Source organism: Neoarius graeffei, chromosome 22 (genome assembly GCF_027579695.1).
Source record: "Neoarius graeffei isolate fNeoGra1 chromosome 22, fNeoGra1.pri, whole genome shotgun sequence".
Classification (NCBI taxonomy): Eukaryota; Metazoa; Chordata; class Actinopteri; order Siluriformes; family Ariidae; genus Neoarius; species Neoarius graeffei.
This window is the reverse complement of record NC_083590.1, coordinates 30148423-30163603: the sequence shown is the minus strand read 5'-3', so window position 1 is coordinate 30163603 and position 15181 is coordinate 30148423. Positions and strand designations below refer to the sequence as shown.

Genomic DNA, 15181 nt, shown 5'->3' with positions numbered 1-15181 from the left:
CAGGTCATCACAGGGCTGACACATAGACACAGACAACCATTCACACTCACATTCACACCTACGGTCAATTTAGAGTCACCAGTTAACCTAACCTGCATGTCTTTGGACTGTGGGGGAAACCGGCGCACCCGGAGGAAACCCACACGGACACGGGGAGAACATGCAAACTCCACACAGAAAGGCCCTCGCCGGCCACGGGGCTCGAACCCAGAACCTTCTTGCTGTGAGGCGACAGCGCTAACCACTACACCACCGTGCAGTCCCACTCTCACATATATATATATAAAGCCTATACCAGTTTAATGTAATGCAACTATTTCAGATTTCCCTATTATGGTATAGTGTCATTCCAGTTTACCATCACTCCCTTAATCACAATTCACAACTTTGATAAAAACAATGATGAAAATGGTATGTGACATGTCATCATGCAGTCTCTGAGCTACTGATGTACTCACATCAATTCCATCATTCCCAGGAGGACCGTCTGGGCCCGGCTGGCCTGGATCTCCCTTCTGACCCTGCAAAATGAATTACAAGGACAAATTAGATTTATCTTGTGCAGCAATAGCCTACAGTCTGAAAAGGTTATATTAAGGACACTCAAGTCTAGGAGTAAAGTAACATCGATATTCCAATAAAAAGAGTTTTAAAAAGAGCTTCTGTATGAGTATCAGGGACATTTTTCTTAGAAAGTACTTACAGGAGGTCCAGGAGGCCCAGGTGGCCCTTTTAAACCCTGAAAGAAAAAGAAATGAGAGAGCATTTGAAGAAAGATAAGTTAGCGGTACAGTATAACCTTCATAGCCTGGAAGAGCAGATATATCAGATATACATACAGGTCTTTGGGGTGCAGAAAAATATTATCGTTGCCTTAGTGGTGAGATGATTTGCGGTGATTAAAATGTCATATTGCCAATAATTATGTGTGACTCGTAACTGCTCGATATTATAATTGCTATAGAATCAAAATACAAGCTTAATTAAAGCCGCTAGCGGCCTTGACGGACCCTCGCACGTGTTGTTCCGCAACCCAGGACATTCCGCCACCCAACAAAACAGTCACATGTCATATATTCATCAAATGTTCAAAGGTGATGTGCAATGCCACGACTGCTTGACAGATGAGAGATAGACATAGACTGTAAGTGTGTGTGTGTGTGTGTGTGTGTGTGTGTGTGTGTGTGTGTTTCTGTGGTGTGAAAATGTACATTTATATATGTACTAGTACAAAACTATACATGTGTCTCCTCCTTATCTCTATCTCACGCTGTAATCTTAAGTCATCTTAGCTTTCCTGTGTCTGCAGTGTGTGTGTGTGTGCATGCAGAGTTTTCATATGTCTGCAACAAAATGCACAATGATGGCAGGTCACTATTTGTGTGTGTGTGTGTGTGTGTGTGTGTGTGTGTGTGTCTGTCAGAGGGAGAGAGAAAGTGTGTGTGTGAAAGAGAGAGAGAGAGTGTGCTCATAGATGTTGCGTGTGCATACTTGTGAGAGAGTGTGTGTATGCATAAATATGCATATGACTGAGTGTGTGTATGAGTGTGCACAGAATTGTATATGTTACCCATTCTCATGAGTATTCATGTATGTGTATATGATTGCAACTCTGTGTGTGTGTGTATGTATGTGTGTGTGTGTATATGAGTGAGTGTGAGTGTGTTGGTGGCGCTATGTCAGGCATGTCATAGATCAATCAGTTAAGGCATTGCCAATTTCTGGCACATTTCCTGCTTGGCCAGGTGGTGGCACTATAACAGGCAGGCCCATTGGGCATCAGGTGATCATACTATCTATTGAAGTAAGAAGTGTCCGACCATACAGTCAATGCACTGTGGCTTTCTGACACGTTTCTTGTTGATGTGGCAAGATATTAAAATCATAAGGCCATTTCAACATATTACAAGATATCAAAAATCCCTTCGCAATTTAATATCAGCGAAATCTTGGCATCACATGTAACAAATTTCATATGAATCTCATGAACCATCTAGGAGGAGCATGTTAAAATTCATCATGTGTCAAAACACATATATTCAAAACCCTATTCTTTCCTTGGCCAGTTGGTGGCGCTATACCAGACAGGCATATTGGGCATCTAGAAGTCATAATAATCACCTTCTCTAATAACCTGAAAGGTTTCAGCCAAATCATTAAATGTATTATGACTTCATGACACATTTCCTGTTTATGTGGCGAGTATTAAAATTCATCATATTGCCATTTCAACATATTACAACATATCAAAAATCCCTTCGCAATTCAACATCAGCAATATCTTGGCATCGTGTTTGCCAAGTTTGACATGAATCTGATGAACCGTCTAGGAGGAGTACGTTAAAAATGACCATGTGTCCAAACGCATATAAGCCCAATTACCTCACTTTCTGTTGGGCGTGGCTAATGCAATGTATATACAAAAGTTGTTTGTTTTGGGACTTACTACATACGTACCAAATTTGGTATGCGTAGCTGAAACTATATGCCAACTCAAGGACTCCATGACATTAGGGGGCGCTATGAAGTCCCTGGGCCACGCCCGGAGCCAAACGTCTGTGGCTGAGAAGTGGTTACAATGACTGATGTGTGTATCAAATTTCATGAGTTTTTATGCATGGGAAATGCCTCAAATAAGGCCAAACGCGACAGAAAAATAATAATAATAATAATAATCCTTTGAAAAACAATAGGGTCTTCGCACCATACGGTGCTCGGGCCCTAATAAAACATAACATAGACTAGAGTACTAATATAATCATATAACCTGCTATAAATATAGCAGGAATCCACTGACATATTGTACAGTACAGTACATAAGTCTTTACAATAGAATGGCTGAATTCTCAAATATGACCTTCAGATCTGTCAGAAGGTGTTGATTAATTCTCTATAACAGCTACTCTGACTGTAATTCATTCAAATACGTCATCATTTCTATAGTTAGAGTAAATTCACAGGCACTAATTATGAATGGATTGAAAATGTATTGTTTTCAATCATTATTGATATTGTGAAGATCTCTATAAGGAAACATTCATTTAACATTTTTGGAAGGAGTCTCCAGTGCCAGGAGTAAAGGACTAACAGTCAGAGGTAAAGCTCTATCTTTACATTTTCCGCCAAATGGATATCCTTAAGACAGTGGATTTTGTGGTTATTGGTTTCATGACATAGCAAGCTGATTTTTTATTTTTGTCTTATAAACTTCAAGAATAACTGTTTTTTATTCTATCCACATTCAATGGATATGAGCAATCGCACGCTTTGATTGGCTACGCTACTACTAGGATATCAGCTCATATACCATGAGTAGAGAAAAACAAAATGGTGGCACGCATCAAGTCGGATATATCACTTTTACCGTATTATCAACTATTTAAAAGAAACAGAAATAGCTAAAAGAATATAGTTTTTTCCCCCTCCCAGTATCGCCTGTTCAACACTCCAGCCCAGTCGGTGGCAGTAATGCACCTTTAATTTGCTTTGCCAATCAACAAAAAACCCCTAAAGAAATAAATCAAAATGGCGGCGCGTGTTGCTGAACCAACCGAGGATGAAATAAAAACTCTACTTGAAAACAAAACCCCAGAAAATATTTAAAAAAAAAAAAACGCACAACAAAATCTGGAATGAAAGTATTTCATGTTAAGATTGTATTTTTCAAGAATTATTATTAGCACATTTTTCACAAATTGCTTCTGTCATTTCGCTGGTTTGTTTACATTCTAAGCGGAAATTCTCCTTCTCCGTGCTCTCACGGAAGGCGGTCGCATTTCTCTCCCTCTCCTCTCCCTTATCTTCCCTGCTTTGCTCCTCTCATCTCGTCTGTCTACTGTCTATACTTTTGAGAGACTCTCTCCGCACTGCTCTCCAAAGTAAAATCATGGAATTGATAAGTTGGTCTCTCAATGCAATTAGCACAATTTTCTCGACGAGGAGCCTGGGTTCGGGGGAACCGGCCTGTCCTGCCGGAACATTCGCAGCTGGCTACACGATGGACGCGTGGAAGAAGTGGCGGGTTGTGTGCCTGGCGGTTCTTTCTGTGGAGGACGTTGAAGACATCTACCTATTCGGAACCATGATTTCAGGTCTTTTGCTGATTGGATTAGGCATTGCCCTGGTTTATCGAGTAAATCAGAAAACGGTGACAGCTGTCCAAAGCCCCGTAAAGCTGCCCGACATGATTGAAGCAGTGGGCAAAGCTGTTGGCACTCAGACTGTGGCTATTCAGAACTTGAACCGCAACATGGATAACATCATGGAGAAGCTTTTGGCTTTGCAAAGGAAAATGGATCGAATTCGGAGACCAGAATGGACAAACAGAGTAGTCGTGTAAAAGAATGCGTCTACTCAACCCAAGACCAAACAATCCCAATCTTATCTGCTTTCGGCCCCCTCAGACAGTACTGGCCTCGGTCAAGGCCATTGCTGGAACAACAGCTCCCCCTGAAGATCACTGCAGTGAGATGCTCTTGCATTCCTTCCCCCACTTCCCATGGTCGCCACTTTTTACCCCCAGTGTGACAAGCGAGTGCACGACCAGTGCCATCATGGCTGCAGGAACGGACGGCTGCTTGCTTGCACTGGGTTACCTCCACCCCTCCGTCCTCAAGTCCCAAGTTTTCATGTTGTAAAGTGTACTTATTTTGTGCTTATGTGCTGAGGTGTTTTTTTTTTAATGTTCCCACACTGTACTCCCCACAGGAGCATAGTGTGGGGGTTGCTTATTCTCCTCCCCTCTCCTCATGTTACTCTGTATTTTTCTTTCCATCCCCATCTTCCCATCCTGTCTACCCCCCGTCAATTGTATGTATGTGTATATGTACGGACGGGCTGATGGCCAATTTCGCTGGTACTTGTGACTGGTGACAATAAAGGGTTCATTCATTCATTCATTCAAATTATTTTGTCAGATGTTTTGTACAAAGTTTTTCTTTATCAAATTTGCAAAAAATAAAAATAAAAATGCTCTGTTTTGCAAAATCCAGTGAATGTGGATAGAATAAAATAGCTATTCCACTCAATCTCATCGTACATAGTTTATAGTCGACTTGGAGCGATTCTATCAGCTCATGTATGACTCGATTTCGTAGAATAACTGTTAAATAGCTGCAATAACATAAGTGACAACAGGAACTGATAATGTGGAACATTAACAGCTTACAGATGCAACTATAAACAAAAAGTGCAATCATCTCTGTCATCCTGTAATAAATGAACGAATTTAATCTTTGGCAAATTGCTGTGGAATAAGAGGAATTAAACAAACACATCGGCTCATGCTGTTACAGGAAAATAATCAAATTTGTTCTTGTCCTTTCGGTGATTATTTTCCGATACCAGTAGGACCCCAGTATGTTTTACTCCTTACACAATAAGGTGTTATTATATAATTTACTATGAACTGGGGATATCATAAATATAGTGTGTTATATCCCTTATGAAAATCTACCATGGTTTACTATGGTTTTTATGTAGTAACCATGATTCTACCATAGTATCTCATGGTTATTCTAAGTACTATGAACCAACCATAGTATTACTATGGTTTATCCATGGTTGTTAGGGTTTTGCTGGGATTCGAACCTGGTTCGTTGGTGTGATAATCCAGCAAACCCCCACTAGGCCACCAGGGGGATGACTCAAATGCAGAGGCGTGAGGCGGAAGTAGAAAAAGAATCAAAAGGTTTATTTAAACTATATACACTATATACAGGGCAAAACAAAAGACAAAAAAAACCAAAGAGTATAATCCAAAAGAAAAGCAAAGTGCAAAAATACAAAAGCTAAGAAGATCAAAAAACACAGTACAAAGGAAACTGGAGATAAACATAACAGCACAAAGACTCCGTGACAAGAGGACTGAACTCAGGGGTATAAATAGACAAACTAATTAAGGACACAGGTGAAGATAATTAGGCAATTAACACAAACTCATAACACAGGAACAGTGGCGGCCTCTAGAGGCCAAAATGAACACGACATGAAAAGGAAATAACAGCGGCCTCTAGAGGCCAAAACAGTCCTAGTCCTAACAGGACCCCCCCCTCTAGGAGCGTCTCCTGACGTTCCCAGGGCAATCCGGATGGGCCGAATGGAAGTCCCGACATAGTTCTTTATCAAGGACATCCCGAGCAGGAACCCAGCAGCGCTCCTCAGGACCATAGCCCTCCCAGTCCACCAGATATTGCAACCCGCCGCGGACCCGGCGGGAGTCAAGCAGGCGATTCACAGTGAACACAGTCTGCCCCTGGAAGATGCGGGGGGGTGGGGGGTTCCTAGGGGCAGGGGCATACGTAGACGTCAGTACGGGCCGTAACAGGGAAACATGGAAAGTGGGGTTGATCCTCAGAGTCCGGGGCAACTGGAGCCGGTAGGAGACAGGGTTCACCCTGCGCACCACCTTGAAGGGGCCAATGTAGCGAGGAGCAAGCTTGCGGTTCTCCACCCGCAGTGGAAGGTCCTTAGTGGACAGCCAAACACGCTGCCCAGGGCGGAAAGCGTGTGCAGGTCTTCTATGGTGGTTGGCCTGAGTCTGGTTGGTTCTGGAGGTCTGTATGAGGGTCTTCCTGACCTTGCTCCAGGTCTTGCGACACCGTCTCACATATTGGTTGACCGAGGGCACCCCCGCGTCCTCCTCCTGGTCCGGGAACAGAGGTGGCTGGAACCCGAATTGGCACTGGAATGGCGACAGCTTGGTGGCCGATGACTGCAGGGTGTTGTGGGCGTACTCCGCCCATGGCAGCCAGGTGCTCCACGATGTCGGGTTATCCATAGCCAGGCCTCGCAGGGTGGTTTCCAGGTCCTGGTTGAGCCTCTCCGTCTGACCATTGGACTGTGGGTGAAACCCAGAGGAGAGGCTGGCAGTGGCTCCGATGACCTTGCAGAACCCGTGCCACACTCGGGAGGAGAACTGGGGCCCTCGGTCTGAGACGATGTCCTGTGGAAGACCAAAGACTCGGAAGACATGATTAAACAAAAGTTTCGCAGTTTCAAGAGCAGAGGGGAGTTTGCACAGTGGTATGAAGCGGCAGGCCTTGGAGAATCTGTCAACTAAGACCAAAATGACCGTGTTACCTTGTGACTCAGGGAGACCCGTGATAAAGTCGACTGCCACGTGGGACCAGGGACGCCGGGGAATGGTCAGAGGATGCAGGAGACCCTGGGGACGCTGTCGTGGGTTCTTGGTTCTGGTGCAAACCTCACAGGACAGGACAAATGACCTTACTTCCTTCTCCATGTTAGGCCACCAGAAGCGTCTTTTCAGGAAGTCCAGGGTCCTCCGAGCTCCCGGGTGGGCGGTGAGAGGGGAAGAGTGACCCCACTGGAGAACCTTGGCCCGGGCTTGATGTGGGACGTACAAGAGGCCTGGTGGCCCCGTCCCAGGACCGGGGTCCTGGCGTTGGGCTCGTCGGACAGCCTCCTCAATACCCCAGCGGACAGGGGCCACAATCCGGGACACAGGGATAATAGGCCCGACTTCATTCTCCCTGTTAGTGGCAGAGAACAGTCTGGACAGTGCGTCAGGTTTGGTGTTCTTGGAGCCGGGGCGGTATGAGAGGGTGAAGTCAAACCGACTGAAAAACAGGGCCCACCTAGCCTGTCGAGGGTTCAGTCTCTTGGCTTGCTGGAGGTACTCCAGGTTCTTGTGGTCAGTCCAAACCAGGAATGGATGTTGTGCTCCCTCCAGCCAGTGCCTCCACTCCTCAAGGGCCAGTTTGACCGCTAGCAGTTCTCGATCCCCCACATCGTACCGGGACTCAGCAGGACTCAGGCGGTGGGAGAAGTAAGCGCAGGGGTGCAGCTTTCCTTCCGAACGTTGAGAGAGCACCGCGCCGACACCACTGTCCGAAGCGTCCACCTCCACGATGAATGGTTGGGAGGTGTCCGGGAGAACCAGAATGGGTGCCGTGCAGAAGCGGTCCTTGAGGTCTTTGAACGCCTTTTCTGCCTGAGGAGACCAGCCATAAGATCCACCTGTCCCTTTGGTGAGGTCTGACATGGGTGCTGCCACAGAACTGAAGTTCCTGATGAACTTGCGGTAGAAGTTGGCGAATCCTAAGAACCGCTGAACCTCCTTAACGGACTTGGGAGTAGGCCAATCCCGGACGGCCAGGGTCTTGGCAGGGTCCATTTGGAGTTGGCCTGTCCGTACAATAAATCCCAGAAAGGAGACCTCGGGAACATGAAATTCGCATTTCTGGGCCTTGGCGAACAGATTGTTCTGTAGCAGCCTCTGGAGAACCTGGCGGACATGGTGGCGGTGCTCCTGCACGGTCTTGGAAAAGATAAGGATGTCGTCGAGGTAGACAAAAACGTATAGGTTAATCATGTCCCTTAAGACGTCATTGATTAGGGCCTGAAAAACAGCTGGTGCGTTGGTGAGTCCGAAGGGCATCACCTGGTATTCGTAGTGCCCAGACGGGGTGTTAAAGGCAGTCTTCCACTCGTCTCCCTGTCGGATACGGATGAGGTGGTATGCGTTCCGTAGGTCCAACTTGGTGAAGACGGTGGCGCCTTGGAGCAGGTCGAAAGCTGTGGACATCAGCGGAAGGGGATATCGGTTGCGCACAGTGATCTTATTCAGGCCCCTGTAATCAATACATGGTCGGAGCCCCCCATCCTTCTTGCCGACAAAGAAGAAGCCGGCTCCAGCAGGTGAAGTGGAGGGTCGAATAAACCCAGAGACCAGGGCATCTTTGAGGTATTCCTCCATGGCCTTGCGTTCTGGCTGAGAGAGTGAAAACAGTCTGCCACGAGGAGGGGTAGTCCCAGGGAGCAAGTCGATGGCACAGTCGTAGGCCCGGTGCGGAGGAAGAACGGCGGCCCTGCTCTTGCTGAATACCTCCTTGAGATCCTAGTACTCTGTGGGAACTTGAGATAACTCGGTGAGATCAGGGGGCTCGGCAGGAGACACAGGAGAGCTAGAGAGCAGACAAGAGGCATGGCATGCAGGGCCCCATTCCACAACCTGGCTTGTTACCCAGTCTATGCGAGGGTTGTGGCGAGTAAGCCAAGGAAGGCCTAGAATAACTGGGAACTCAGGTGAAGGAATCAGGTGCAGGGATATTTCTTCCTTGTGACCTTGAGACTGGAGGAAGACTGGAGAAGTAACTTGAGTGACTCTTCCATCACCTAACGCTTGGCCATCGAGGGCAGACACAGACAGAGGGACTTCAAGAGGTGCAGTAGGTATATTGATGCTTTGGGCGAAGTGAATATCCATAAAGTTCCCAGCCGCCCCTGAGTCTATCAAAGCTTGACAAGAGTGGACAGACTCACCCCAGGAGATGGAGACCGGGATGTAGATTCCTTGGCCAGGGAGTCCGGGAGAGAGGGTAGGCCCCGTCACAACCCTCCCTCGGCTGGACGGGGCAGTCCTTTTCCCAAGAGTTCGGGACATGATGCTCGGAAGTGACCAGGCTTGCCACAGTAGATGTAGCACTTGTCCCTCCTTCTGCGCTCCCTCTCAGATTCGGAGAGGCGAGTACGACCCACTTGCATGGGTTCTGGACAGTCACTGAAGGAAGTAGATGGTCTCCAGGTAGAGGTAGGGAGGCTGGGGGGGCTCAAGGCTTGGTGGCGTTCTCTCATCCTGTTGTCCAGACGAATAGCATGTGAGATGAGGTTTTCAAGGTCACTTGGGCATCCAATTGAGGCCAGACCGTCCTTGATGGGGTCAGACAGACCATGGTGGAAGGCTGACACCAGGGCAGTCTCGTTCCATCCACTTACTGCTGCGAGTGTTCGGAACGAGATGGCGTAATCTGCGACGCTTCCTCCTTGCCGGATGGACATGAGCTTTCGGGCTGCGTCGGTACTGATGTCTGCCTGATCGAAGACCCGAAGCATCTCTTCAGAAAACAGCTGGAAATCAAAGCACTCAGGTCCCTGTCTTTGCCAGATAGCAGTAGCCCAGGCTCGCGCCTTACCAGCTAATAAGGTCCGTAGTGTAGGTGGTAGGCTGAAGCTCAAAGGTGAGTTGACACTGGGTAAGGAACTCTCGGCACTCACTGTGCTTGCCGTCATACCTCTGTGGTGCAGGAAGGCTGGGTTCGCGAGGTGAAGAAGGCAGCATTGCAGGAGGCACTGGAGCAGGAGTGGGAGCTGGATCAGGAACTGGATCAGGAGCAGGAGATGCAGGCAGAGATGTCAGCTGTGCCAGGGTTTTCCCAATTTGCTGAAGCAGTTCCTCGTGGCGAGCGAGGGCCTCACGTTGGCTGGTGAGCGTACGTCCATGAGCGTCCATGGTCGCTCCGAAGCGTGTCAAAGCTGCCATAATTCCCTGAAGGTTGGCCGGGTAGACAGTTGAAGCAGCCTCTGCTGAGTCGGTCATGACGGAGTCTTTCTGTTAGGGTTTTGCTGGGATTCGAACCTGGTTCGTTGGTGTGATAATCCAGCAAACCCCCACTAGGCCACCAGGGGGATGACTCAAATGCAGAGGCGTGAGGCGGAAGTAGAAAAAGAATCAAAAGGTTTATTTAAACTATATACACTATATACAGGGCAAAACAAAAGACAAAAAAAACCAAAGAGTATAATCCAAAAGAAAAGCAAAGTGCAAAAATACAAAAGCTAAGAAGATCAAAAAACACAGTACAAAGGAAACTGGAGATAAACATAACAGCACAAAGACTCCGTGACAAGAGGACTGAACTCAGGGGTATAAATAGACAAACTAATTAAGGACACAGGTGAAGATAATTAGGCAATTAACACAAACTCATAACACAGGAACAGTGGCGGCCTCTAGAGGCCAAAATGAACACGACATGAAAAGGAAATAACAGCGGCCTCTAGAGGCCAAAACAGTCCTAGTCCTAACAATGGTAGTAACCATGGATCTACTATGGTATTTCATGGTGATTCTAAGTACTATGAACCAACCATGGCATTACTGTGGTTTATCCATAGTACTGCAGTAGCTGTGGTAGCATCATAGTTGTATGTGTAATAGGTCATAGTAACTACAAAACTAGTTTAAAAAGGGATAGTATGGTTTTTAAAAGGATGCACTAACTGTAGTATTACCATGCTTTCGTCCAACAGTCAATGCTGTAGAGAAGGATCTCAATTAACAGCCCAGATACATTAACATTTACTTAGAACCTAAAAATTTAAGTGAACATTGAGGTAAAATGCACCATGGTTTTCATGGTTACCTAAAAAACCATGAAAACCATGAATAACTATAAACCATGGTAAAACCATGATTAGTTTTCATAGTAAAGCCATGGTTAATTTTCGTAAGGGATATCCCTGCACAAAATGTCCTATAGAAGTTCTAGGAACTCCGGTGTTCTATAGGATTTCAGCATGGTTTTCTAGGAGACTGTGAATTGTGTCCTATAGAACAAGAAGTTTCGATAGGCTTTTCTCAGTATTCTATAGAACTTGCCAAGTGTGTTCTTTAGGATAGAAAATTTCTATTAAAACTCAAGTTCTATAGGAAATCTATATTTGAACATAATTTATCGGCTTGGTGTTTTTGTGTCTACTCAAGAATATTTCCTTTATATGACGGTGGTGGCACCGCTGTTGGGAAAACCATACTAAAGGAACTGGAGAGAGCCCAGAGGGCCCCAGACCATATACAGCTTGCTGGCATGCAATATGATTTGTCTTTTTGAACTTTAGGTCGTAAGTATGGCTAAAATGTCATGACCATGTCATGAAATTTCAGTGCCTCAGCCAATTGGTTTCAACTTAACTCACCTGATCACCAGAATTATTTGAAGGAGGAAGTAGGAATTATTATTAAATACAATGTGGATTTAATAACAAACAGGAGCTTACATGTAAGAGATGCACAAGTCGTGAAATGATATTATGTTATTAAATCAAAATAAGCAAAACAACAAAAACACAACTAAAAATCAGTTACAGTTGTAGGTTCATTTTTCTTTGGGAAAATATGGTTGTTTATTAAATGAATACATTTCGTACTAGTTGAAACTTCACACCACCTGCATTTTAGTGGAAATAAACCACTGCATCTATCTTGATGAGTATAAATCCATTAGCAGGATGCACAATGACCTATCATAAAATATTTAATAATTTTCACTCCAAAATATACTGCAAGTATTTACTAGTATATGTATATCAAGGTGACAAATTTTAGGGACTGATCAACAGTGCAGCTTGCATGGAAGAATGCCGAAAGAACCTGTAGCAATAGTAGCTGCGGAACTGCTGGGTCTATGGAACTGGTCTATAGAACTAGTCTAAAGGATCTGCTCTATAGGAAATTTTTCTATGGAATGTGCCTATAGAATTTTTTTCCCCTATAGAACTTGGGTACTAAAGTTCTACAGGATTTTTTCTAGAGGATTCCTTTAGAGCTTGTTCTATGGGAATCCTATAGAAGATGTTTAGCAGGAATCAGTGCTACAGTAATGATGAATGAAGTTCTATGTTTGTATGTACGTATATATAAAAGTATACTAAGATACACTGTACTGTATATAGACACATTCACATTGTATTCACATTGGTTGGGGAAAATGTTGCTTATCTATCTATCCATCCATCCATCCATTATCTGTAGCCGCTTATCCTGTTCTACAGGGTCGCAGGCAAGCTGGAGCCTATCCCAGCTAACTATGGGTGAAAGGCGGGGTACACCCTGGACAAGTCGCCAGGTCATCACAGGGCTGACACATAGACACAGACAACCATTCACACTCACATTCACACCTACGGTCAATTTAGAGTCACCAGTTAACCTAACCTGCATGTCTTTGGACTGTGGGGGAAACCGGAGCACCCGGAGGAAACCCACGCGGACACGGGGAGAACATGCAAACTCCACACAGAAAGGCCCTCGCCGGCTGCTGGGCTCGAACCCAGAACCTTCTTGCTGTGAGGCGACAGCGCTAACCACTACACCACCGTGCCACCGTCTATCTATCTATCTATTTCTTACATTTTTAAATTTTGAATGTACTTTGTTGATAAAGTTCCTGTCTAACACCAAGACTTCTACTTTTATTCCTCCTGCACTGGAACTATACTCATTATCCTCAAAACACTACACATTATACCAACTGAAGTGCCCTTGAGAAAAGCACCTAACCCCCAACTGCTCCCAAGGCTGCTCTGGGTATGTTGTATGTCGCTCTGGATAAAAGCGTCTGCTACAGTAAATGCCTGTAATGTAAAACAATGTCAACATCTTGCAACATATAAGCTTTCTATGCTCAATGACTCCTCCCACAAATATGCCCCACCCGACAACAGACACCTCCCTTCACTTTCTGAGCATTTCATATACAGTATTATATTTGTCATTTATAAAATAATCACGGGCGGCACGGTGGTGTAGTAGTTAGCGCTGTCGCCTCACAGCAAGAAGGTCCGGGTTCGAGCCCCGTGGCCGGCGAGGGCCTTTCTGTGCGGAGTTTGCATGTTCTCCCCGTGTCCGCGTGGGTTTCCTCCGGGTGCTCCGGTTTCCCCCACAGTCCAAAGACATGCAGGTTAGGTTAACTGGTGACTCTAAATTGAGCGTAGGTGTGAATGTGAGTGTGAATGGTTGTCTGTGTCTATGTGTCAGCCCTGTGATGACCTGGCGACTTGTCCAGGGTGTACCCCGCCTTTCGCCCGTAGTCAGCTGGGATAGGCTCCAGCTTGCCTGCGACCCTGTAGAAGGATAAAGCGGCTAGAGATAATGAGATGAGATGAGACATACTGTTGTGAGATCTGGCCCATGAAATGAATTTAACATCAATTAAAATTTATATTTGGACTGTAAAGAGCATAAAAGTGTTTAGTCTTTGTTGTTCTACGAGAAGGGCAAAATATAATTGTTCTTTAGCAAATTAAAATATTGGCATAGAATCTCAGTGGAGTTCATTTCAGTTCAAGGTTGTAAGACTACAAAATGTGGAAAAGTCCGGGGGGGGGGGGGGGGGGGTGTGAATATTTATGCAAGGCACTAAAGGGGAAAAAAACCATAATTTGGATAACTTGTTAACTGAATTGCATTCAAAATGTATTTTCAGATAAATTCCAATAAGTAAACACATTTTAAATGTGTTGTTGATGTTAATAAACTGGTCTACTATACTATTTTTTAAAATTGAATTTTATTTTATTTTATTTTTTGTCTGGCCCGCTTACCTTTGGACTAAGTTTCAGATTTGAAACGAATTTGACACTCTGACTTTAAACCATTCACACATCAGCATGCACTTTAATAATAATAATAATAATAATTTGCATTATTGTTTGATTAGATTGTAATATTTACGACATTAAAGTGAGGATATAAGCAGGCTACACTGCACACAACCGAATCTAAAGGCACATTATTAACATCATATCATCGGATCCTTCTGAAGAACCACATGCTAAAATCTCATTACGATTTTCCTACCACTCTGTCTCAGTGCTATTAAATTACCTCAGGGCCTCTGAGAGAAAATATCTCTCGTCCTCTGCATTAACAGGACACTATTGTGAACTTGTTTTCATTTCAGGCGCCCTCTCTGGGTAAAATCGTGCGGCTGCAAGGGGACGTGAAAGCCTGAGTGCACAATGACAGTCTTTGTACTGGATCACTTGTGGAACCAGCCAGAGATTATGATACTCACATCGATGCCATCGGCTCCGGGGGTACCTGGAGGGCCGAGGGGACCGCGAGGGCCCTGAACTCCGGATGGGCCAGTCTGAAATGAAATTCGGAGAAATACGAGTGTAAATATGCACAATATGAATACACTTTATCCTGTGTGTGTGTGTGTGAGAAAAGAAAAGCATGAAATGAAATATATATTAAGATTATACTTTTGACAGATCATCAAATTAATACGGTTTTTAAACTGAATAACAATAATAACAACTGAAAAGAAAATGCATATGGTTTTACTCGGTATATTTTAGCATCAGCAGCAATACAAAGGGGAGAAGAAAACTATTAACGTTTACTGAAAATGCAGATAATGCACCTAATATGAGAATATACTGTATGAGAAATCGTTAGGAGTCGTCGCTATAATAAATGTCACTAAATAAATAAATAAATAAATAAATAAATCGATGTACAATATATCCCAATGTATTACGGTTTCAGCGACGCATCATTTAACACATTTTTATTGTTTTCGTGTAAGCGATGTTGAAAATTCAGATTGGGTCCACTCGAAAAATGCAGAATAAACAGTCAAATTCAAAATAA

General features: G+C 44.7%; 1 protein-coding gene across 1 annotated transcript in view; it reads right to left on the bottom strand.

Annotated features, from left to right (window-relative positions):
• Positions 1-15181, bottom strand: part of col9a2 (procollagen, type IX, alpha 2) — a 68397-nt gene that overhangs the window by 52481 nt on the left and 735 nt on the right. Inside the window, exons 2-3 of the mRNA XM_060903940.1 lie at positions 704-739; positions 459-521 (exon numbers count right to left, since the gene is read on the bottom strand). Coding sequence (XP_060759923.1) covers positions 459-521; positions 704-739 — 99 coding nt within the window. The remainder of the gene's footprint in view (positions 1-458; positions 522-703; positions 740-15181) is intronic.